This window comes from Leopardus geoffroyi, chromosome C1 (genome assembly GCF_018350155.1).
Source record: "Leopardus geoffroyi isolate Oge1 chromosome C1, O.geoffroyi_Oge1_pat1.0, whole genome shotgun sequence".
In the NCBI taxonomy this organism is placed as follows: Eukaryota; Metazoa; Chordata; class Mammalia; order Carnivora; family Felidae; genus Leopardus; species Leopardus geoffroyi.
The window spans coordinates 23,715,187-23,738,628 of record NC_059328.1 but is presented as its reverse complement, the minus strand read 5'-3'; the positions used below and the strand labels follow the sequence as shown (position 1 = coordinate 23,738,628).

Genomic DNA, 23,442 nt, shown 5'->3' with positions numbered 1-23,442 from the left:
GGAATAGCGTAGAGAGCCAGAACTAAATAAACCCTCACATATACAGTTAAATGATTTTCAACGATGATGCCAAGATAAATCAATGGGGAAAGGATAGTCTTTTCAAAAACTGGTGCTGGGAAAATTGGAGATAAACATGCAAAAAAAAAAAAAAAAAAAAAAAAAGAATTTGGAGCCACACCATATACCAAAAAACCCTCAAGATGGATCAAAGACCTAAATAAATGTATGAGTTAAAACTATAAAACTCTTAGAAGAAAACGGAGAAGAAAAGCTTCGTAACACTGGCTTTGACAGTGGTTTCTTGAGTGTGACACCAAAAGCACATGACACGAAAGGAAAAAATACGTATGCTGGGCTTCATCAAGATAAAAATTTTTGTGCATCAAAACATAATCACAGGGTGCCTGGGTGGCTCAGTCAGTTAAGCGTCCAACTCTGATTTTGGCTCAGGTCATGATCTCCTGGTTCAGTTCGTGAGATTTTACTCCGCACCTGCTTGAGATTCTCTCTCTCTCCCTCTCTCTCTGCCCCCCTCTCTCTCTCAAAATAAACACACACAAAATCATGTGAATGTACTTAACACTGTCACAAAAAACCATACACTTAAAAGTGACTAACATGGGAAGTTTTAAGTGTGTTTTCACCACGAGTTTTTTTTAAACGTAAACACGGAATAAAAACAGGACACTATCAATAGAATGAAAATGCAATTCAGATAACGAAAGAAGTATTTGTAAGAAGTCCTGTATCTAATCAGGGATTGATATCCAGAAAATGTAACAAACTCCCTGAACCTAGTCTACTTGAACCTAGTCTCTGACCACAAAGCCTCTTTTTTTTTTTTTTTTTTTTTAATTTTTTTTTTTCAACATTTATTTATTTTTGGGACAGAGAGAGACAGAGCATGAACGGGGGAGGGGCAGAGAGAGGGAGACACAGAATCGGAAACAGGCTCCAGGCTCTGAGCCATCAGCCCAGAGCCCGACGCGGGGCTCGAACTCACGGACCGCGAGATCGTGACCTGGCTTAAGTCGGACGCTTAACCGACTGCGCCACCCAGGCGCCCCCAAAGCCTCTATTTTGAAGCACCAGCTACTCATGGCTGACATGCATGGGCTGTGCTGTATGCCGTCCTCTGTGCTCAGAGTTTTACATGCATTACCTCATCCTAACAACCTTATGAAGGAGATGCTTATTATTCCCATAGCGGGGCACATGGGTGGCTCAGTCGGTTAAGCATGGACTTTGGATTAGGGTCATGAACTCACAGCTTGTGAGTTCAAGCCCTGCCTCCAGCTCTGTGCTGACAGCCCAGAGCCTGGAGTCTGCTTCATATTCTGTGTCTCCGTCTCTCTCTGCCTCTCCCTTGTTCGTGCTCTCTCTCTCTCTCTCAAAAATAAACATTAAAAACAAACAGGGTTCAGAGAAGGTTAGTAGTAATTAGTCTAAGTTCCACAGTGAAGACGTGGCTAAGCTAAGATTGGAACCTGGGCAATCTGTCTCACAGCCCAGGTTCTAAAGTGCCACTCTTTACTGCCTCCACAAATCCCTCCACATTCACCTGATATTGTATAGCACTGCAAACGAGCATCATGAGACCATGTGACACAAATGGAAAGATGCTTACGGCAAAGTAAAAAGAGCAGGAAACAAAACTGTACATGCATGTTTATTCCACGTAGGTAAAACAGGCATCTGAAAACAGAAGCAGTGTTGCCACAATAATACATATTCTGGGGGTGCCTGGGTGGCTCAGTCCACTGAGCGACTGACTCTCGATTTTGACCTCATGATTTGTGAGGTCGAGCCCCACGTCGGGCTCTGTGCTGGTAGCGTGGAGCCTGCTTGGGATTCTCTCCCCCTCTCTCTGACCCTCCCCCGCTCATGCATGCACACCTTTCTCTCAAAATAAATAAACTTAACAAAATTTTTTTTAAATATAAATTCTGGCAAAGGAGTGTGGCTATGGGTTGCCTTTCTTTTCTTTTGTTGTACATTTCATATTCTTATCTGTACACGTAATATTCTTATTGCAACATTAAGAATAATGTTATAAAATAGTGGAAACTTCCCTTTTCCCTCTTTTTATAAATTTTGTTTTAATTTATTTTTGAGACAGAGACAGAGCATGAGCAGGGGAGGGGCAGAGAGAGAGGGAGACACAGAATCTGAAGCAGGCTCCAGGCTCTGAGTTGTCAGCACACAGCCTGACGCGGGGCTCGAACTCATGGACTGTGAGATCATGACTTGAACTGAAGTCGGACGCTTAACCAACTTAGCCACCCAGGCGCCCCCCGCCCTTTTCCCTCTTTAAATCAAGTCCTCAGACCTCTGTGAAGAAGGCTCTAGAAACACTAGCATGAAAAACAAAGGTATGTAAGGCCAAGCCCTGCGTTAAAAAAACAGCAATACTGCAGACAGGACGGGTCTGGGGTTGCCTCTGTGAGGGAGCAAGGCTAAACGTGGCAGTGCTGAAGGTTTGCAGAGGCTCCGAGAAGACAGTGCTGGAAGCAGGGGCTTTTGTAAGTTTCTATTTCTTTGGTTCACAGGAGAACAGTACCGAACAGAAAAATATCTCCACAGTTCTAAATCCGTGTTTTCCAAGTGCCAGTCATTCCTACAATATGACCACAATTTTTATTCCATGTGTTTACAAACTGCTAATTTTTTACTTAAAATTTTAAAATTTTATTACTTTTCTTTTTACTTTAAGAAGTTTTACTTTAAAAACAACAACAACGGGGCGCCTGGGTGGCGCAGTCGGTTAAGCGTCCGACTTCAGCCAGGTCGCGATCTCGCGGTCCGTGAGTTCGAGCCCCGCGTCAGGCTCTGGGCTGATGGCTCAGAGCCTGGAGCCTGTTTCCGATTCTGTGTCTCCCTCTCTCTCTGACCCTCCCCTGTTCATGCTCTGTCTCTCTCTGTCCCAAAAATAAAATAAACGTTGAAAAAAAAAAAAAACCAACAACAACAAAAAAGTTTTACTTAAAAGGGAAACTTTATAACAATAACTATAAATAGAAAGCCTGCATCCCTTGCTCTAAGTAGAAGGGAACTATAAAAATAAATACATAGGGGCATCTGGGTGGCTCAGTCGGTTAAGCATCTTGACTCTTGATTTCAGCTCAGGTCATGATCTTACGGGGTCGTGAGATCCAGCCCCACATCTGGTTCTGGGCTGGTGGTGCAGAGTCTGCTTGGGATTCTGTCTCCTTCTCTCTGCCCTTTCCTCGCTTGTGCACATTCTCTCTCAAAATAAAAATACATCAAGAGACGAAACAATGCTTTAGCTAGATATAATTCACTGCCTGCTAAAAGCAGTAGCTGTGGGGTTAGACAGTTTGCTTTCAAGGAGGCAGTTTGGATTTTATTTTAAGTACAGTGGAAAATCACTGAAGGATTTTGAGTAGGAAGACACATGGTCTGATTGGATATCTTAACAACCCTCTCTTGCAAGTTTTTTAAAAATGAGAAAAAAACGAGAAAAGACACAGAAGAACTGAACTGAACAACACCATCATCTACTTTTACCTAAATGACAATCACCAAATGCTACACCCTGATGGAACCCTTGTGCACTACTGATAGGAATGTGAAATGATACAGTCACTGTGAAAAACCGTATGGTGGTTCCTTAAAAAAAAAAAAAAAAATCTAAACAGAATTACCCACTAATCCTGCAACTCCAATTCTGGGTATATACCCAAAGGAACTGAAAGCAGGCCTTGAAGAAATATCCGTACAACTGCGTTCATAGCAGCATTATTCATAATAGCCAAACAGTAGAAGCAACCCAAAGTCAGTAACAAAATGAATAGACAAACAAAATGTAGTATATATACACGATGAAATATTATTCAGTCTTAAAACGTAAGGAAAGTGACCCATGCTATAACATGGATGACCCCTCAGGAAAATTTATTAAGTCAAATAAGCCAGTCACAAAAACACAGGTACTGTGTTATTGCACTGACCTGAGGCACCTACGGTAGTCTAATTCTTAGGGACAGAAAGTGCTATGGAATTGTATGACATTTCTGGACATAAGAGACTCCATTTTGAAGCTCTTTTTTCCTTCCCAAACTGATGAACGCTCGAACTGGGACAGAACGTCAATTGTCTTACAGGCGGTTGCTCATAAAATTTCAACACGGCAACTGGTATTCGGATCATATGAAGACAGTAAAGTTAATTAATACATACCAGGGCCAGTTTCGTTTGATAGCGCAAGTAAAATAATCAATAAGAGAGTCATCAGAAGTGGCTCAAGCAGTCAACCCCAAACTAGCTGGGGCTTTCTTTTCTTCTCTTCTTTACCTAAATCATGTAATTACCCCATTTCCATCTCTCTCATAAAAAATCCTGCTTTCCCTAGAGGAGTGGGACACTTCTCTGGTTATTCCAAAATCTGTGCTCCCCAGATTGCAATTCTGAGACCCCAAATAAAGGATTTTGCTCTTTTTCAGTTTTGCCCCTCTTCTCAGTTGACAACAGGACGGTGGATCCCAGGTGCCGGGCGGGGCGAATGAGGAGTTAGCGTTTAATGGGTACAGAGTCTCAGCGGTGCAAAATGAACGGTTCTGGAGACGGGTGCCGGTGAGGACAACCATCTGCACTCAATGCCAGAGAAGTGTACGCTTAAACATGGCTAAGGCGGTGGGCGCCTGGCTGGCAAAGTGGCAAGAGCATGTGACTCTTGATCTCGGGGTCCTGAGTTCGAGCCCCACACTGGGTGTGGAGATTACTTAATAAAACTTAAAAAAAAAAAAAAAAAGTTTTTTAGATGCTGAAGATGGTAAAATTTATGTAATGGATATTTTACCACAATTTAAAGAAAACAACATTAACACCAAATCCAAAGGCTGCAGATTTTGCCTTGAGGAACTCGGTGAGTGGTGACCTATTCACGGAGATAGGGCAGAATGTGGAAAGAGCAGTTCTGGGTAGAAAATACAAGAGTTTTGGGGTGGGGCGCCTGGGCGGCTCAGTCGTTAAGCACCTGACTTCGACTCAGGTCACAATCTCACGGTTCCTGAGTTGGAGTCCCACATCAGGTGAGCACGAGCCCCACTTCGGGTGAGCATGAGCCCTGTTTTGGATGAGCTTGAGCCCTGCTTTGGGTGAGCCCGGCTTCTCTCTCTCTTTTTCTCTGCCCCTTGTGGGACTGTCTCTCTCTCTCTGCCCCTTGCTCACTTGTGCCCCACCCCCCAAATAAATAAAAAAAGAGTTTTGGGGTATGTTAAGCCTGATGCAAACTTAACAATTAGATGGAGATGTTAAGTGGGCAGTTAAATTTTTTTTTAAGTGTATTTATTCTGAGAGAAAGAGGAAGAGGGTAGGAGAGGGGCAGAGGAAGATGGAGAGAGAGAATCCCAAGCAGGATCCGCCGTCAGCACAGAGCCTGATGTGGGGCTCGGACCCATGAACCATGAGATCATGACCTGAGCTGAAATTAAGAGTCTACGCTTAATTGACTGAGCTGCCCAGATGGCCCTAGACAGCTGGATTTCCAAATGTGAAGTTCCAAAGAAAAAGTCAGGGACAGAATTACAGATCTAGACAAAAATAAGGATACAAATACTTAATTGGGGATTATTAGCATATAAATAGGATTCAAAACCACAGGATGGGGTAAGATTACCCAGAGAGGAGGTAGAGAATAGAAGAGGGAGTAACAAGACAACCTTGGAGCACCCCATTATTGAGAGTGAAAGCACAGGGCAAAAAAGCATAATAATGAAAAGAATCAAGCAGTGAGGGAAATAAGGAGACGCTTAAAAAAAAATCAGATGTCTAGACCTAAGCCTGGGAACTTGGAACTAAGAGGCGAAGGGCAAATAAAATCTCCCTAGGCTGTGAGAGCCGGGAGGGAATGCGCACGTGGCAGAGGCAGCGGGAGAAAGAAGGAGAACGGAATATTTGGAAGGTGCCACCGACAGGACTTGGTGACTGACTAGATGTGGGATGGAAAGGAGAGGAAATTAAATGACACGGTGGTTTCTTTTTGGCAGGTTACTGCCGTCATTAAAACAAGTAATACAAGGGGCGCCTGGGTGGCTCAGTCGGCTGAGCGTCCGACTTCGGCTCAGGTCACGATCTTGCAGTTCGTGGGTTCGAGCCCCGCGTCGGGTTCTGTGCTGACAGCTCAGAGCCTGGAGCCTGTTTCAGATTCTGAGTCTCCCTCTCTCTCTGACTCTCCCCCGTTCATGCTTTGTCTCTCTCTGTCTCAAAAATAAATAAACACTAAAAAAAAAAAAATTAAAAAAAAAGAAAAAAAACAAGTAACACAAGATGGAAGGACAGAAACAAGGGATTTGGGTTGTTTCTATAGTGGTGGGTCGTGTGTGTGTGTGCGCGCACGTGTGTAGGGAGGAGGGCCGAAGAAGAATGTTAGTCATGACAGCCAACATTAATTGAGCACCTGTCAGTGCTATCTATCTATGTTGGAGAGCTGGGGCATCCGTTTGCAAAGAACACTGTCATCAAGGAGCACAAAAATCCTACGTTGAAAATTAAGGAAGTGAAGTTAGCCCAAAGCCACACAGGTGGTATGCAGCACAGAGGGCCTCAAACCTGGGTCTGATGGACTCCGAGCCCAAGTTTGAGGTACCCATGGGATAGTAGTTAGGGATGCGGGAGTCATCAAGGCAGTTAAAGTCTTAGGAGTGATGTGATCACCCATGGAGAAAATATGCAGGTCAGTGAATTATATTATTCATACACTTGACTAACTCTTACAATGGTACAATAGACCTTTTCCTCACCTACAAAAAGGAAGTAATACCTAATTTGTAAGTAATGCCACTGAGGGCAGATTTTGTATTCCTAGGGTTGTATTACCTGGAACAAAAAGACCACTCCACAAAAGCTTGCTGAAGCTGTGAAAAACCAAAACCAAAACCAAAACCAAAACCCAATAACTGGCCACAATTAGAAAATTATTAAACAATATGAGAACAACTATTTCCTTACCAAATTACAGCATAGTTTTTTTTTGTTCCCTCTCTGTGTGGCATGCGATAAATGAACTGGTTCTTCCTGCACCACAATAGTGTCTGTTTTATGAATTGTTCTGTGATAAGTAGTACATGGGAGACAGAACTCAGTGAGACCTACCACTGAAAGGTTAAGTACGATCTGGAAAGACAATGTGATACAATGTATCAAGAGCCTCAAGGCCTTAACTCAGTAATCTTATTTAGGAATTCATCCAAAGAAAACATTAAGAGATGTGGCCAAAGGTTTAGGTTAGAAGTAATAAAATATCCAACCATAGAAAAATTACTAAATAAGCCATCATACAGACATAGGGCAGAGCATCATATGTGGCTCTCAAATCAAGTTTTTGAAGAACACTTAAAAATAGGAGAAAATGATTTTGATAAGTATAATGAAAAAAGTAGAATATAAACTAGACTGAGTACGACCATCATTCTGTGTTTAAATGTAGACGTAGCTATCTATTTATCATTACCCAGCAAAAAGATTACAGGCGATCATAATATTCTTTGTTTTTCGGGATTTCTAAAATTTCTGCAGAAGGTACATTTTCATTTTACAACTCAAAAATGTATGGTAAATAAAATAAAAGACAGCACTCACCTTCTTTCTTTTTCTAGAAGAATTCCTCGTGGGGTCAGGCTTCTCAAACTCTGCTGACTTTGCCTCTTCCTTCTCCTCTTCCTCATCTGGTATCAGAGAATATTTGGTCCCTCCTGGTTGCATAAAACAATCCTTTGCAAAGTGGCCTGCAGAGGAGAGGCAGAAGAGGTAAGGAGGGGAGAAGCAGCCTCTCCACTCAGCATGTGGACCTTCCCCAGAGGCTCCTGAAAGGGGCTAGCTGGTCCAGGAGGTATGACTGAGTTCGCTCAGAGTGGCTGCTGGATTCAGAGCAGATTTTTCTGGCACCTCAAGATGGCATCGCTCACGCAGCCAGAGTCAGGCCAGCATCTGGTCCTAGAGCCGGGGGAACCACTGGCACTCCTGTGGACATGGCAAAGGAGATGAGGAAGCAGGTCTGTGCTTCCTTCCACTAGCAATGGGGCTTATTTTTGAAGATCTATTTGGAACTTACTCCTGACACCCAAAGGCTGCTCCAGAGAGAATGCTTAGCAGAGGGAGCTGAGTGGCAGGCCAAGCCCTACAGGAAGACAGCTCTTAGGCAGCCGGCAGGAAGGTGGCATTCGCCTCCGAGCTAACACACTGAGACAGGCAGTCACCTGGGGGCACTCAACATCCAGACGGTCAGGTCTGGCAAGGGCCTTAGAGATCATCAAATCCAACACCGCATGTGCAGAGGATATAAAGGCCCAGAGTAGAGAAGTAGCTCAACGTCACAAAGAGAGCAGTGGAGCTAAAAGTTACCCCAGGTTCCTGCCTCCCTGCACTGTGCTCTTCTGGCTGCACCAAGACCGACCACCTTGGGTCTCTGCTGACTGGGCCCAATTCCGCATGTTATATTCTCTGCCCCACGTAACACCTGGAGGACGCAAGCTGAAGGTAAGAGAACCCCACTCCCCTGGAGCCTAATGTGCTGTCAGGGGGCCCTTTAACAGCTGCCACGGAGCTGGTTTTGTCCAAGTTTGCTACAGACCCTGTTTCGGGGGCACAGATGATCCCATGAGATCATCAAAAAGCTCTGTGTCAACTACTTTGCAACTCTGAATCCAGAAGCTGGATTCAGCTGGATGGTGCCTGCAAGGGGAATACAGCATTAAGTTTTCCAAATATCTGGACTGTTCCCACAATTCCCCTGAGGAGGTATTCTTTCAGTGTCATTTTTCCCTTCCTCCCTCTACATTAATGGTAAGTAGGGGCTTAAACCCCACCGCAACAACCGGGGCACAAATCTGCTATAGAAAATTCAAGAGAGAAGGGTAAAAGGAAGGCAAGGGAGATGGGGTGACAAATTGAGGTCACTCTGAAATGAGATGCTGGCAGTCCCTCTCATGATAGCTCTGGAGAGGGAAGTCAGGCTGAGTGAGCTCTTTAACACCCGAGTAAGACTAGAAGAAACCTGAGGAGGCAGCTTCAAGGAAGAGGCCAGCCTGTGTTCTTTATTACTCAAAGGGTACTGTATTTGGAACTCTGAAGTTAAAGAGATAAAGAGGGGAGCAAGAAAGGGTTTGACTTGGATCCTTGAGGAATATATTTCCAAGTCACTTCGTTTCTGCAGAATAATAATGGTCCTTGGAGGTAAAACTTTACAGTGCTCACCATAATCCAACACTCTCCCCCCTCCTGGCGTAGTACATGGGGACCTTGCCTGGACAGGGCATCAGCCGTGAAGAGGGGGAGCGGGGTGACAGTATAGTATTCAGCAGGGCCAGCATTCCGAAAAGGAAACAGGAAGAGCACGAACTCTGGTGAGAGTCTAGTAGGAATAACAGCAGGAGCAGGTGAGGCCATCGCCGGACTAAGAAGCAGGGTGAGCCACACGCAAACCAGGCGGCCTCCCGCATCCAGTGAGGGGCCACCACAAGGAGAGGAGGACCGGCACGGCAGAGGCTTCACCTTACCTTTACAGCCACACTTCTTGCAGGTGGTGTTCAGGACGGCCTCGAGGGTGATCTTCTGCCCAGTGTAATCCTGGAAGGACCGCCTCCGCCTCTCTTCCTGCCTGTAACGAAAAGGACACTGACTGACGGCCCTCTTAAGAGATGTGCCAGAGATACTAGAAGGTAATGCCGTACACTGGTTTTTTGTTTTGTTTTTTGGCAGGTAGAAGGAAAAAAGAAGGAAAAGCGTCGTGCATGAGGAGACAAGCAGTGAAAGCAGCGCCATGAAACAGATGATTCTTTTCATTCAGGACAGGCTCTGAATTACTAATTATGAATGAGACAACTTCAGCTCACCGAAGCACTGAGGATAAAGCTGTGATTACTCACCTCACTAAGCCCCCTATAACCCTGACAAGGTCACTCCTGGGGTTTAAAAGACCTCCAAAGGCTTCCTAAAAAATCAGGTCCAAATCCCTTACTTTGGTGCTTGAGGCCTTTCCCAGTCTGGCTCTAACCTGCTTCTCTGGCCCCTTCTTTACTTGTACGAGATGCTCTAGCCAAACAGGTTTAGTTTGCCTTCTCCAGATGGTTCGCTGCCCTCACCTGGGCAGTTCCCTCCCCCTGAAATGCTGCCTCCCCTCTCTCCTCCCACCTTGCCACCCCCAAACATCTCAAGGCTCAGTCAATGACCATCTCTCCTTCTATCGGGTCTTCTCCCAAGCCCTCAGCCAGAATTCATCTCTTTGTTCACATTCCTGTAGCGCTTCTTAAAAGTTCTAAAGGTACTACTAACGTATATGTGCAAAAAGGCGTTCATAAGCATACAGCTTGACCGGCTTTCACGATCTGAACACACCTAGGAAACCAGGATTCAGACAAGGAAACAGAAGGTGGCCAGCACCTCCAAAGTCCCGCTAGTCACCATGCCTCCCCCAAGGGTAACCGCTACTCTCATTTCTAACAGCATAGTTTCATGGATTTTTGTAAATTATGTGAAGGGAATCCTAGAGTACGGACGCTTCTCTGTTTGGCTTCTTTCACTTGTTTGGGAGATTCATCTGTATTGCTGTGTGCACTTATGCGTCACCAATTCTCACTGCTGCAAAGTATTTAGCTGTCAAGAGGTATCTGAGTAGTCTCTATCAGGAACAGTGTTTCTGTGAACTTTCTAGCACGTCTTTCAGTGAACAGATATATACGCATTTCTGTTGGGAAATGCCTACTTCCAGGGAGCAGAGGAACAGTATACTGGGGTGTAGGGCATCAGCTCTAGCAGACACTGCCGGCCGGTTTTCCGTGGCGTTTACCAATTACACTCCTACCAGCTGTCATGGCTTTCTTTGACCTTTACTGTAACACACAGTACCCGCACAGAGTGGGCACTCAGGAATGTTCGATCGCAGAGTGTTACCCTCGATCACTCTTTCTTTCAAACTCAAACTGTAGTCAAACACACTTCAGTCCCAGCGCACATCACACTTTATAGCCCGATCCCCTGACGTTTCTTCTCTGGACTGTGAGCCCTTTCTACAACACCTTACTTGTCTTTGTTCTCCCAGCACCTTAGCCCAAGGCTTAGCAAGCGACCACATCAATGAGTGAATGCTGAAATTTCTGTGGTCTTGACCCCAAATGTTTTTTCTTTACCTAAACCTCTTTAACTTTGAACACTGACTTCACCTAAGCTTTTCCAACTATTCTCCAGGTCTCTAGAGAGTCCAGCAAAACCAGAAATATTTTGCCAAAAACACCCCCCTCACCCAGAGAAATGCAGGATGACCATATCAAAGCAGAACTGCCCACCTCACATATTTTAGTTCACAGTTTCACGGGATATGCAGGCTCAAGAGAGGAAACAGAAAAGACCGAGATACTCCGTATTCTGTCCTGGTCATTCTTCAGTTCAGCTCACACACATCTTCTCTAACATGTTCCCTGCTACCACAGGCAGAGTTAATGACTCTTCTGTGCTCCCACACCGGTTTACTCTCTGATCATTTTGTTACATTTGTTTACATTTTGGCTCACCCTCCTACCCCGAGCAGGACTTCAAAGATAAAGTCCATGTCTTACTTTTCCCGATATCTGAATGGCAAGCATGTTCTCTAGCATACCGCTGTCCCACAGAATGCAATGATGGACAAGTTCTCCAAGTTTATGTCTGTACTGCTGACTAATATTTATATCTGTGGCCAATGAGCACTTAAAATGTGGTTAGTGTAACTGACAAATTAGATACTAAATTTTATTTAATTTTAATTTACATTTAAATAACCATACGTAACTTAGTGGCTACCTAGTGGGACAGCGCAGACAAGCGTCATAAGTTCTGAAAATGTCTGCTCAAATCCCCAGCTTTTGTCCTAGGATAATCTTACTCAAAGAATAGGGGGTCACTGTCTAGCATGGGTCATGGGAGAGGGTCCTTTCAAAGAGTAAAGCTTGAGTTACAGAAACCAAGGTGAGGGGACACCTGGCTGGCTTAGTGGGTGGAGCATGTGACTCTTGAGCTCGGGGTTGTGAGTTCAAGCCCCATGCTGGGTGTGGGGATTACTTAAAAAAATAAAATCTTTAAAAAAACAAAAACAAAAACGGGTGCCCGGGTGGCTCAGTTGGTTGAGCGTCATGACTTCGGTCATGATCTCATGGTTCGTAAGTTTGAGCCCCACATCAAGATCTCTACGCAGATCTCCGTGCAAGATCTCAGCACAGAGCCCGCTTTGGAAGCTCTGCCTCCCCTGCCCTTCCCCACTCACACTTTCTGTCTCAAAAATGGATAAACACTTATTTAAAAAAAAATAAATAAAAAAAAAAAAAAGGTGAGGTGAGTAGAGAGAGAAATGGGGAGTTACTTGTCAAGAGGCATAAAGTTTCAGTGAAACAAGATGAACTAAGTTCTAGAGCCCTGCAGTACAACACCGTACCTAGTAAACAATACCATAAGTACACTTAAGATTTTGTTAAGAGGGTAGATCTCATGGTAAGTATTCTTCCCACAATAAAACTCATTTTTCTTAAAAACCAGGGCAGGATCTTGGGGACATAACTTGACCAAGTCACACACTTCATGGCGTTCAGATGTCCTTATCTGCAGAGCTGAGTTTCACGTGATTATGAGCTGCAGCTTAAACAAATCCTCATTATAATCAATTCCAATATTCTGTGGGTCCTAACATACTACAAGCCAAACGGAAGTCCCACTTAATACTCAATTCAACAAGCGTGTCATTTACCACATCTCCCTTTCTGTGCTCACTGTCATCGCGCTGCTTTAGGCTTCTAACTACATCACATCCAAATGGTAATAATCCCCTCACGGGTCTCCCTGCCTCCAAGTTTCCTCCTCCAATCCATCCAGTGCGCATAGTTGAATTAAACTTTCTTTTTTTCAGTTCAACTATTAAGTGGTAGGCATCGGTGCGAGTACTAGGGATATGAGTAAGTACGTTAAAATGACAGAACATGGTCCTTCTCCTCAAGGAGCTGACAGACTAGCAGCAGAGGGAGACATACACACGGGTAACTACAGTGGTGAACCATAAATACTCTTTTTTTTTTTAAGTTTATTTATTTATTTTGAGAGAGAGAGAAAGCATGAGCGGAGGGGCAGAGAGGGAGAGAGAGAGAGACAGAGAGAGAGAATCTCAAGTAGGTTCTGCACGGTCAGTGCGGAGCCCCACGCGGGGCTCAAACTCACAAACCGTGTGATCACGACCTGAGCCAAAATCAAGAGTCAGATGCTTAACAGACTGACCCACCCAGCTGTCCCCCATAAATACTCCTCTAAAAGACTATGCTATACTGGCTAAACCTACCTGGAAACTGTCTTTCACCCTTTCCATTTACAGATTCACTTTAACACTCTGGGACTGAAGGGACGAAATGTAAGACATAATTTGATGAAAAACAAAAGGCAGCTGACAGACTGGGTGGCTGCAGACAGCATGAGGATACTGAGCATAAGAAGGCAAGGTCAGAGAATGGGACATGAGGGGAGATTAATCTGATCAGGTGCCTCTACTCCTCCTCAAAGGCTTTAAGAAAATTAATACTATTCTTTGGCTGATAGTCAAGTCAAAGCTCTCTACAATCTGACCCCAACATACCTTTCAAGCCTACATTCTAGACCTTGACCACACCCCCCTCTTTTTTTTTAATTTACATCCAAATTAGTTAGCATACAGTGCAACAATGATTTCAGGTGTAGATTCCTTAGTGCCCCTCACCCATTTAGCCCATCCCCCCTCCCACAATCCCTCCAGTAACCCTCTGTTTGTTCTCCATATTTGAGAGTCTCTTTGTCCCCCTCCGCTTCTATATTATTTTTGCTTCCCTTCCCTTATGTTCATCTGTTCTGTGTCTTAAAGTCCTCATACGAGTAAAGTCATATGATATTTGTCTTTCTCTGACTAATTTCGCTTAGCATAATACACTCTAGTTCCATCCATGTAGTTGCAAATGGCAAGATTTCATTCTTTTTGATTGCTGAGTAATACTCCATTTTGTGTGTGTGTGTGTGTGTGTGTGTGTGTGTGTGTGTATCACATATATCCATATATATCCACATATATCCATCGATGCACATTTGGACTCTTTCCATACTTTGGCTATTGTCGATAGTGCTGCTATAAACATTGGGGTGCACGTGTCCCTTCGAAACAGCACACCTGTATCCCATGGATAAATGCCTAGTAGTGCAATTGCTGGGTCGTAGGGTAGTTCTATTTTTAATTTTTTGAGGAACCTCCATACTGCTTCCAGAGTGGCTGGACCCCCCTCTTTTCTGAAACAAGACTCCTAAATGTGCCCTGTGTTTTCCTGTCTCATGCCTTTCCTTAACCCCTTTCTTCTATATGGAATAGCACTCCCTTCCCTGCTGCCTGACAAAATTGTATCCATTCTTCTAGACCTAGCTCAAATGCAACCTCTCTTCTAACCATCAGGGACTGAAACCAACTTGTCCTCTTTAAGCTAATTCCTAGAATTCTTCCTTTAATCCATTCTTTTGGCATTTATCCCACTTGCCTTCTATTAGAGTTATTTGCATAATGATCTCATTACACGAGGCCCTAAGGCCCTTAGGCAGAAACCTTGGTATTGCCACTGCACCTAATGTAGAACACGAACCTCTAAGATAATTGTTGAATAAATGAGTAAAAGAAAGCCCCAGCTAAATGAGCGATACGCATCAGGCACGATGGGAGATAAGAAAGAGGTGCAACCCCTGTTCTCCTGGGTCTTACATATTCTTTCAAAAGAAAAGGTGTGCTAACCACAGAGAAAAATGAGATCTTTGAAAACAATAACTACAATGGGGTGCCTGGGTGGCTCAGGCACTCGAGTGGCGGACGTCAGCTCAGGTCATGATCTCACGGCTTGTGAGTTCGAGCCCTGCATTGGGCTCTGTGCTGTCAGCTCAGAGCCTGGAGCCTACTTCAGATTCTGTGTCTCCCTCTCTCTCTGTCCCTTCCCTGCTCTTACTCTGTCTCTGTCTCAAGAATAAAGATTAAACAAGATTAAAGAGGGGTGCCTGGGTGGCTCAGTCCGTTGAGCATCTGACTTTGGCTCAGGTCATGATCTCTTTGATGAGTTAGAGCCCCACATCAGGTTTTGTGCTGACAGTGCAGAGCCTGGAGCCTGCTTTGGATTCTGTCTCCCTCTCTCTCTGCCCTTACTCTGCTCACACTCTATCTCTCTCTCTTTCTCAAAAATAAATAAACATTAAAAAAAATTAAAAAAAAACCCAATAACTACAAGTAGCCACCATCTGTTAAGTTTCTACTGTAAACTAGATGCTAATCTGGCTCTTTACAAACAAGACTGTATCGAGATCATTCCATCATTTCTGAGATGTAGGTATCATTCTCTCCAACTGATAGTGAAGAAGCTGAGGTTCAGAGACTCAAGGTGGTCTGTTCAAGGCCATACATCAGCTTGTAGCAGAACTAGGACTCTTTCTGCTTTACGTAGAACTCTAAAACCTCTTATCATTCCACTATACCATGCTTCTTTCCTGGTTGCAACTCTAGAAATAGTTTACAGTTACTGTTCAGCCACTTGGTTATTACTAGAAATAGCCTACACACAGAAACATGGACACCCCCAAAACCAAGTAAATGCCAAACTTAAAACAACCTTACTGAGCTCTGAGTTATAAAACATTTCTACTGTAACCGAAAAGTATTCTGTCAATAATCAGACTTACAAATGTCAATATTTGGAGACAAAACTATAGAAATATGGAAAAACTCTTAAGTCACATGCAACAGCTAGAAGCATCATGTGTCAAAAACAGGCATTAGCCTTAATGTCAAGGAAACCTAGATTCAGGTCCTTGACCCACTATAATTTGCTACTAACCACAGGCAAATTATTTATCACCAAGCATTAAGTTCAAAGTTAGGAATCCAGGGGCACCAGGCTGGCTCAGTCAATGGAGCATGTGACTCTTGATCTCAGGGTTGTAAGTTCAAGCCCCACAATAGGTGTGGAGATTGCTTAAAAATAAAATCTTCCAAAAAAAAACCTCCCCCCCCGCCCCACAACTAGGAATAAAAAGTAAAATGAAGATAATACCCATCTGGAGATTATTATGAGAATCAGATACACAAATGTATGTAAACTGCCTTGCATAATGCCCAGCACATAGTATGTATCCAATAAAAATCAATTCCTTCCCTTTTAGGTAAAATTCTTATTTATCCAAACTGATTTTGCTTATGGGACGTGTGGGTGGGTGGCTCAGTTGGTTAAGCATCTGACTTCAGCTCAGGTCATGATCTCATAGTTCGTGAGTTCAAGCCCCACATGGGGCTCTGTGCGGACAGCTTAGAGCGTGGAGCCTGCTTCAGATTCTGTGTCTCCCTCTCTTTCTGCCCCTCCCCCACTCGTGCTCTGTGTGTGTCTCTCCCTCCAAAATAAACATCAAACTGATTTTGCTTAGAACTATAAACACAGGTTTCCAAACTTTTCCCCACCAAGATCCCACACAAACATTTATTTTTTTCTTATTTTTTAAATTAATAACATAACTCCACTGAGCACCCGATTAGCCTGAGATAAACAATGTGCTATTTTAACAATATCAAAAGCAATAAAATAATGTTTTTTTTTCTTTAGAGAGAGCGTGTGTGCGAGTGGGGTAGAGAGGCAGAGGAAGAGAGAGAGAGAATCCCAAGTAGGCGCCAAGATCAGCGCAGAGCCTGATGCAGGGCTCGATCCCACAACCCTAGGATCAGGACCTGAGCCAAAATCAAGAGTCAGACATTCAACCAACTGAACCACCCAGGTGCTCTAACGTATGGTTAACCTGAAGGTAAATGCATGATTTGGCTGGCTTTCTGAAATACTGGAAACAGTTCATAAACCCTTCAGGGAACCTTAGGGAACTAGGAACCTCTAATCAGAAATCCCACTGGCATATATTCAGGAAAGACTTTGAGAGAGATAGCAAATTCCCTTGTATCACCAGACATTAGCCTACATGGATAGCAAATCTTCCATTCCTAAATGAAAGGTCCGAAGAGCCAATAAAACTAAGATGTGGTGTTCAGAACACAGTTATCCCAAGATGTGTTGCTTCTAGATTACCCTACCCTCCCACATGGTCTCTGTCTTCTTTGAGCCCCAGTGCTAGGACACAAGGAACAGGTGCTTCATGAATGCTTGTTGGCTGACTGGTTAAAGGGCTAATGCAGAAAGAATAAGGGGAAGGAAACAAAACCACTGATGGAGCACTTCTGGGCTAGGAGCTTGGCATGTTAGCATTCCATCCTCGAACTCTACACAGCACAGTGTGACCTACACTTCAGACCTCTAAATCCAAATATCACCAAGGCTACCTAACTCCTCAATATCAGAGACTATATATGGTAGAGTTCCCAGGTCAGTCTGATTCACTACAGCATTCTTTAGTTTGAGAAGCAGAAGGATTCTAGCCTTTCCAAACCTTTTACCTACTCAATGATAACGTTGTTGGGGTCAAGGTCTTTCCCAGTCCCTTGGTTGACGACTTTCATGGAGAGGGATACTTTTATCCTATCATTTTTCATCTGTAAAAGACAAAAGGCAAAGTCACCAAAAGTTAAGAGTACATCATTTAGACTGCTGATCTACAATTATCAAACTAAGAATCAAAGCTTTTATCATCATAACAAACACTGAGCTCCTCTAATGGTTGAGGTCCTGTACTGGGACCTAGCACTGGGAGTACTAATGAGAATAAATAGATCTTGTGGCAGAATAACTGTAGGAAGTAGTTTTTACCTTATTTTTGTTCCTCTGGGGAGGAAAGACAGAAATGGCTGCTCAGAAATTCAAGGCCTGTGGAGGTAGCCAGGCAGAAAAATAAAAGCCATTTTTCAAGTTCAGCATAATGATTAGTTCAGAGATCCATGAGCCCAGAATGGGTTTCTGAAACATTCCAGACTAGACTAGATCCTCCTTTGGACTTGGTCTAGAGCATCATTCTTTTCTTTTTCTTTTCTTTTCTTTTCCTTTTCTCTTTTCTTTTTTCTTTTCTTTCTTTTCTTTCTTTTTTAAAAATTTTTATTTATTGATTTTTAGAGCATTTTTAAATTTTTTTTTTTTTCTTCAACGTTTATTTATTTTTGGGACAGAGAGAGACAGAGCATGAACGGGGGAGGGGCAGAGAGAGAGGGAGACACAGAATCGGAAACAGGCTCCAGGCTCTGAGCCATCAGCCCAGAGCCCGACGCGGGGCTCGAACTCACGGACCGCAAGATCGCGACCTGGCTGAAGTCGGACGCTTAACCGACTGCGCCACCCAGGCGCCCCAATTTTAGAGCATTTTTAAACAGGAAGGTGATTGTTAGCCACATTGGTCTTCTTTTGCTCCCTCCAACCCTTGCAGCCCTTCTCCATTTCAGGGTCTTTGCATCAGCTGCTCTCCTGGCCTAGAACATGCTTATCCCAGCTTCTCATGTGGCCACTGCCTTTTCCTTTAGGTCTCAGCTCATGTGTCATTTCCTCAGACAGCCTGTGCCTGACCACTAAATCTACCTCTGACGCTGCCTGAGCCCATTACAGCACTTATTAGAACTTCCAATTTTTAAAAAAATGTTTATATTTATTTGAGAGACAGAGAGAGCACACACGTGCAAGCAGGGGAGGGGCGGCGGTGGAACAGAGGATCTGAAGAGGGCTCAGATCCTAAGCCACCCAGGCACCCCTAACTTACAATGATTTTATACATATGCTTGCTCATTTTAATGTTTGTGTCTTCCAGTTACATTCTGTATAAGCTCCATAACAGCTGATGTCACCTATGTCTGCTTCGCTCTTATATCCCTCAGACTAGTACATGAAAGCACTCAAACATTATTGAATGGCGTCTCTTTCAGCCCTACCTGCCCTGGCCGTTCTCTGGTGGAGGTCTCAGCGTCTGATCACATTTCTCCTGTAGGCTGCCCACACCCGCAGCCCACATGCCCTCAAGGGAGTTGCTGTTAACAGGGTCCTTCAGACTTTTCTCACTTCCCTCACACTGCATGGTGCCAAGTATTAGGATCAATAATGGTAAACTCTGTGTCTGCCCTTGTTTGGGTCCAAAATGAAGTGTACCTGGCAGCTGTTCTCTGAAGTTTGATAAAGACTCGTCCCAGCAATTAAGCTGCCTTCTCTCTTTTTGGTTCTTTTCTTTTCTGTTTTTTTTTTTTTATTTTTTCTTGCCACTGGACACTTGGATAAACTTCAGGGAGGAAAGTCTTATAAATGTGTACTTATTGCACCACTCTTATTATAGTTTATACCACGTTCCTTCTGAGTTTACAGGACAGCGGGCCAGGAGGTTTCAGTTCAGGACAGAATTCAAAAATAAGATCATCAGCCACAGTTAATAACATATACACATTCACCATCTTGCCCCTAGTTTTTCTTCATTCCTTCTCACCACATGAAAGTTGCACAGAACCTTACCTCTCGGCCAATAAGCTTCACCCACACTTTGTCCCCGACATCTACTATCTCAGAGGGCTTATCCACGCGACAGGAGGACATGTGAGTTCGATGGACCAAACCTGGGCACAAGAGGAAATGAAGTAAAGCACAGGGTATATCTGGTATTTATACTCTAAATAACAAGGTAAGGAGAAAACGGGAGTGGAGAATTCATTGCAAAATGTCTGTTAATTTAAAACTTTAAATTAAGACGATGTGGGATCATGTTTTGTAGCTGATCAACAAATATTCTTTAAAAATAATGCTCAGGGGCGCTTGAGTGGCTCAGTCGGTTAAGCGTCCAATCTCAGCTCAGGTCATGATCTCGAGGTTTTTGAGTTTGAGTCCCACATTGAGCTGTCTGTTGTCAGCACAGAGCCCGCTTTGGATCTTCTGTCCTCTCTCTCTCTGCCCCTCCCCGACTTGCATGCACACACACACACTCCCTGTCTTGCACGCACGCACACACACACACACACACACTCTCTCTTTCTCTCTCAAAAATATACATTTTTGGGGCGCCTGGGCGGCTCAGTCAGTTGAGCGGCCGACTTCGGCTCAGGTCACGATCTCGCGGTCCGTGAGTTCGAGCCCCGAGTCAGGCTCTGGGCTGACGGCTCAGAGCCTGGAGCCTGTTTCTGATTCTGTGTCTCCCTCTCTCTCTGACCCTCCCCCGTTCATGCTCTGTCTCTCTCTGTCTCAAAAATAAATAAACGTTAAAAAAAATTTTTTTAAATATATATTTTTAAAAATAAATTAAAAAAATAATGCTCAATGTTAGCAAACATGTGATACAATAACCACACTTACACTAGTAAAAACACAAGTCAATGAAAGTCTCTGAAAGCAAGGGCATCAAGATGTTTTTACCTTTGATGCACGAATATCATCATTAGAATTTTTCCAAAAGAAAAAACCCAATAAAGGCAAAAGACCTATGGGTAGAGAAAAATACCTGCAGTATTATTATCTAGAAAAGTTTTTAAAAACCTATATAAGGCAACCTAAATGATTAGCTTGGTAAACCATGGTAAATCAACCAAATGGAAAAGTAAGCAGCTATTTAATTTACAATTATGGAAAATAATTATGAGAAATAAGTGAAAAAAGAAAATCTAAACAAGGTGCTATTTTTAACCTATTAAATTAGCAAAATATTTAGAAAATAACAATACCCACTGGTGAGAGCATAGTCAAGTTAAGAAATATTGCTAGGGCTAGTATAAAATTTTAGAAATCATTTAGCAATCGCTATCAAGAGTGGTAAAAATATTTAATGAAATTTGTTAAAAGTTAGGGGCACCTGGATGGCTCAGGTGGTTAAGCGTCCAACTTTGGCTCAGGTCCTGATCTCACGGTTTGTGAGTTCAAGCCCTACAACGGGCTCTCTGCTGTTAATGCAGAGCCTGCTTCAGATCCTCTGTCTCCCTCTCTCTCTGCCCCTCTCCCACTCATACGCGAGTGTGCACGTACTCTCTCTCAAAAATAAACATTAAAAAAATTAAAAGTTAAATAATAGTCATTAAATAATTTAATAAAATATTTGTAATAGATATCCTTTTCCTGTCTGTCCAAACTCCTTTCCTGGGAGAACCACCTTCCCTATTTTCTTTTTTTTTGTTGTTAGACAATTTCAGATTTTTAAAAAGTTTTTATTTATTTATAATCTCTACACCCAATGTGGAGCTGGAACTCATGCCTCTGAGATCAACTTCAGATTTTTATGGAAAAAATTATTAAGGCATTAATCAACATCACCTTCCCTGCTTTCTAAAATAAATCTGGTCAGTTCATGTGATTTGCTTGAAGCTGACACAACCCCCAACTATGGACACATGACACAAGTTTAGTCAATCAAGATGCCTCACCCAGCTAGCCACAGTAATTGATTGGTTCAGGGATAGACACGAGACATTAGCTAAATCAATTCATCTTTTTCAGGATGTTGGGATTACGAACTACAAAAATTTACCAATGCCCATATTAACCACAAGGTGGCAAGATGTGACCAAAGGTAAGAGACCAAGCCCTCAGGGTGTAATCTCAGCACCTGATAGAGCCCTAGGGAAGCCAGATTTATCCTGCACATCCCAATGGGAAGAGTCAAAACACTTCTCAACTGTTTCTGTCCCTTGCAACCAAGAGTTTTGACTAAATTAATTTGACCCATAATCACTTCTGGGAATCTGTCCAAAGGAAGTAATCATATACACAGAAAAAGTGATATGCATCAGGAAAAGTGACAAGAAAATACTCATGTATTTATAAGACAAAAAAATTAGAAACAACCTAATATTCAACAACAGAGCAATGGTTAAGTCAACTGGGGTACAGCCATTGAATGGTCCATTAAAAATGTTGCTCAAAAGATGATGTAAAAATATATCCATAATTCATTCTTTTTTTTTTAAATTTTTTTTTTTTTCAACCTTTATTTATTTTTGGGACAGAGAGAGACAGAGCATGAACGGGGGAGGGGCAGAGAGAGAGGGAGACACAGAATCGGAAACAGGCTCCAGGCTCTGAGCCATCAGCCCAGAGCCTGATGCGGGGCTCGAACTCCCGGACCGGGAGATCGTGACCTGGCTGAAGTCGGACGCTTAACCGACTGCGCCACCCAGGCGCCCCAATCCATAATTCATTCTTTAGTAAGCAAACATCTGATTGCCGACTCTGTGTCGAGCACTGAGAACAACCAGCATTTTCCCATGTAAATAACAAAATACAACACAAAATTGTATACAGTATGACTACAAATGCTTCAAAAAGATTTTAAAAGTCAGAATGATCCAAAATGCTGTAACAACGATTATACTAGTGTACAAGATTACACGTTCATTTTTTTCTTTATTTTCAAGTGTTTCAATAAAGAAAATTGTCTCTATTCTGGGGGAAATAGATACAATATACAATTATTTTGAATGAACATAAACCAGGAATGTAAACTAGAGAAAAAACCGGTAAGTCAAAGAGTTACGTCTAAAATGACTGCCCTTCCTTAAGTTTCCTGGGGGAATTATTAGCCTATATTCTCTCTCTCAAGCTGTCTTGCACATGTGTGTGCCCACAAAGTCATCGGCACGGCAGGCACACACCTGTAATTCGAAGCACCTGGCTTCTGCTTAGAGCTCCTACTGGAAGTCCCTGCTTGCTCTGACCACCGTCACTGGGTCTCACCTACCTATGTCGGCTCATTCTGGAGGTTGATAGCCTATGAAGAACCCTGGGGCCTCCAAAATGTGTTATATACATCTTATACGTTCTTATGTTTTTAATTTTAGACACATCACGTAACCTCCAAATCGGATAAAATTTGTGAAGCTGTGTTTTTTCCCCCATGATGGTGTAATGGGCAGAGCTGCCTAATTGGGAAGTCTAGAGGGGAAATCCAGATGATCTGAAGGAAAGGGAAACCTTTCCCTTTGACATTTTTTTGACTGCAACTGTCCTCTCATGTTAAAATTTACTTCTTTCCTCTGTTAATGAAAATTATGAAGGAAATTAATGTTGAATCTAATAATACTTGAGAGATTTTTTTTTCCCTTTCCTAAAACAGAAGGTCTGTACCACAAACAAGGAAATAATGGCACTAACCATTTGTCCTCCCCTCTGATCCCAAAGTAGGATATTTTTTGGTCCAGGCATCTCTCCTGGTTCAATAAGGTATTTCTCAAAGTATTAGTAGTGAAAAACTGAAAACAACTTAAAACAATTATGTGGTACATCTGAATGACAGAATAATGTCATTTAAATGTTTACAAAAGTACGTTAAACGATGGAGAAATGTTTAAGGTTCACTAAGTGTAAAAAGCTACAATGTATATATAGACAGTATAATCTTAATCTCAGTATGTCAAATTTTATGTACATGTGACAAAGAAATATACCAAAATGTTAATAGCACCTGTCTCTGTGTGGTAATGGTATCATATAATTCCTTTAAAGTTTTCCCCCTTGGGGCGCCTAGGTGGCTCAGCTGGTTGAG

General features: G+C 43.0%; 1 protein-coding gene across 6 annotated transcripts in view; it reads right to left on the bottom strand.

Annotated features, from left to right (window-relative positions):
* Nucleotides 1-23,442, bottom strand: part of ZCCHC17 (zinc finger CCHC-type containing 17) — a 61,275-nt gene that overhangs the window by 11,381 nt on the left and 26,452 nt on the right. For 4 of the 6 annotated variants that reach the window (XR_006712146.1, XM_045476450.1, XM_045476451.1 and 1 more), the window contains 5 exons: nucleotides 19,437-19,537; nucleotides 17,460-17,551; nucleotides 9,519-9,619; nucleotides 7,603-7,748; nucleotides 6,973-7,137 (listed from right to left, as the gene is read on the bottom strand). Coding sequence is in view for 5 of the 6 variants with exons in the window: in XM_045476450.1 (XP_045332406.1) it covers nucleotides 6,973-7,137; nucleotides 7,603-7,748; nucleotides 9,519-9,619; nucleotides 17,460-17,551; nucleotides 19,437-19,537 (605 nt within the window). In the remaining variant the exon portion in view is untranslated. The remainder of the gene's footprint in view (nucleotides 1-6,972; nucleotides 7,138-7,602; nucleotides 7,749-9,518; nucleotides 9,620-17,459; nucleotides 17,552-19,436; nucleotides 19,538-23,442) is intronic. The other 2 variants (XM_045476453.1, XM_045476455.1) reach the window with 1 other exon arrangement.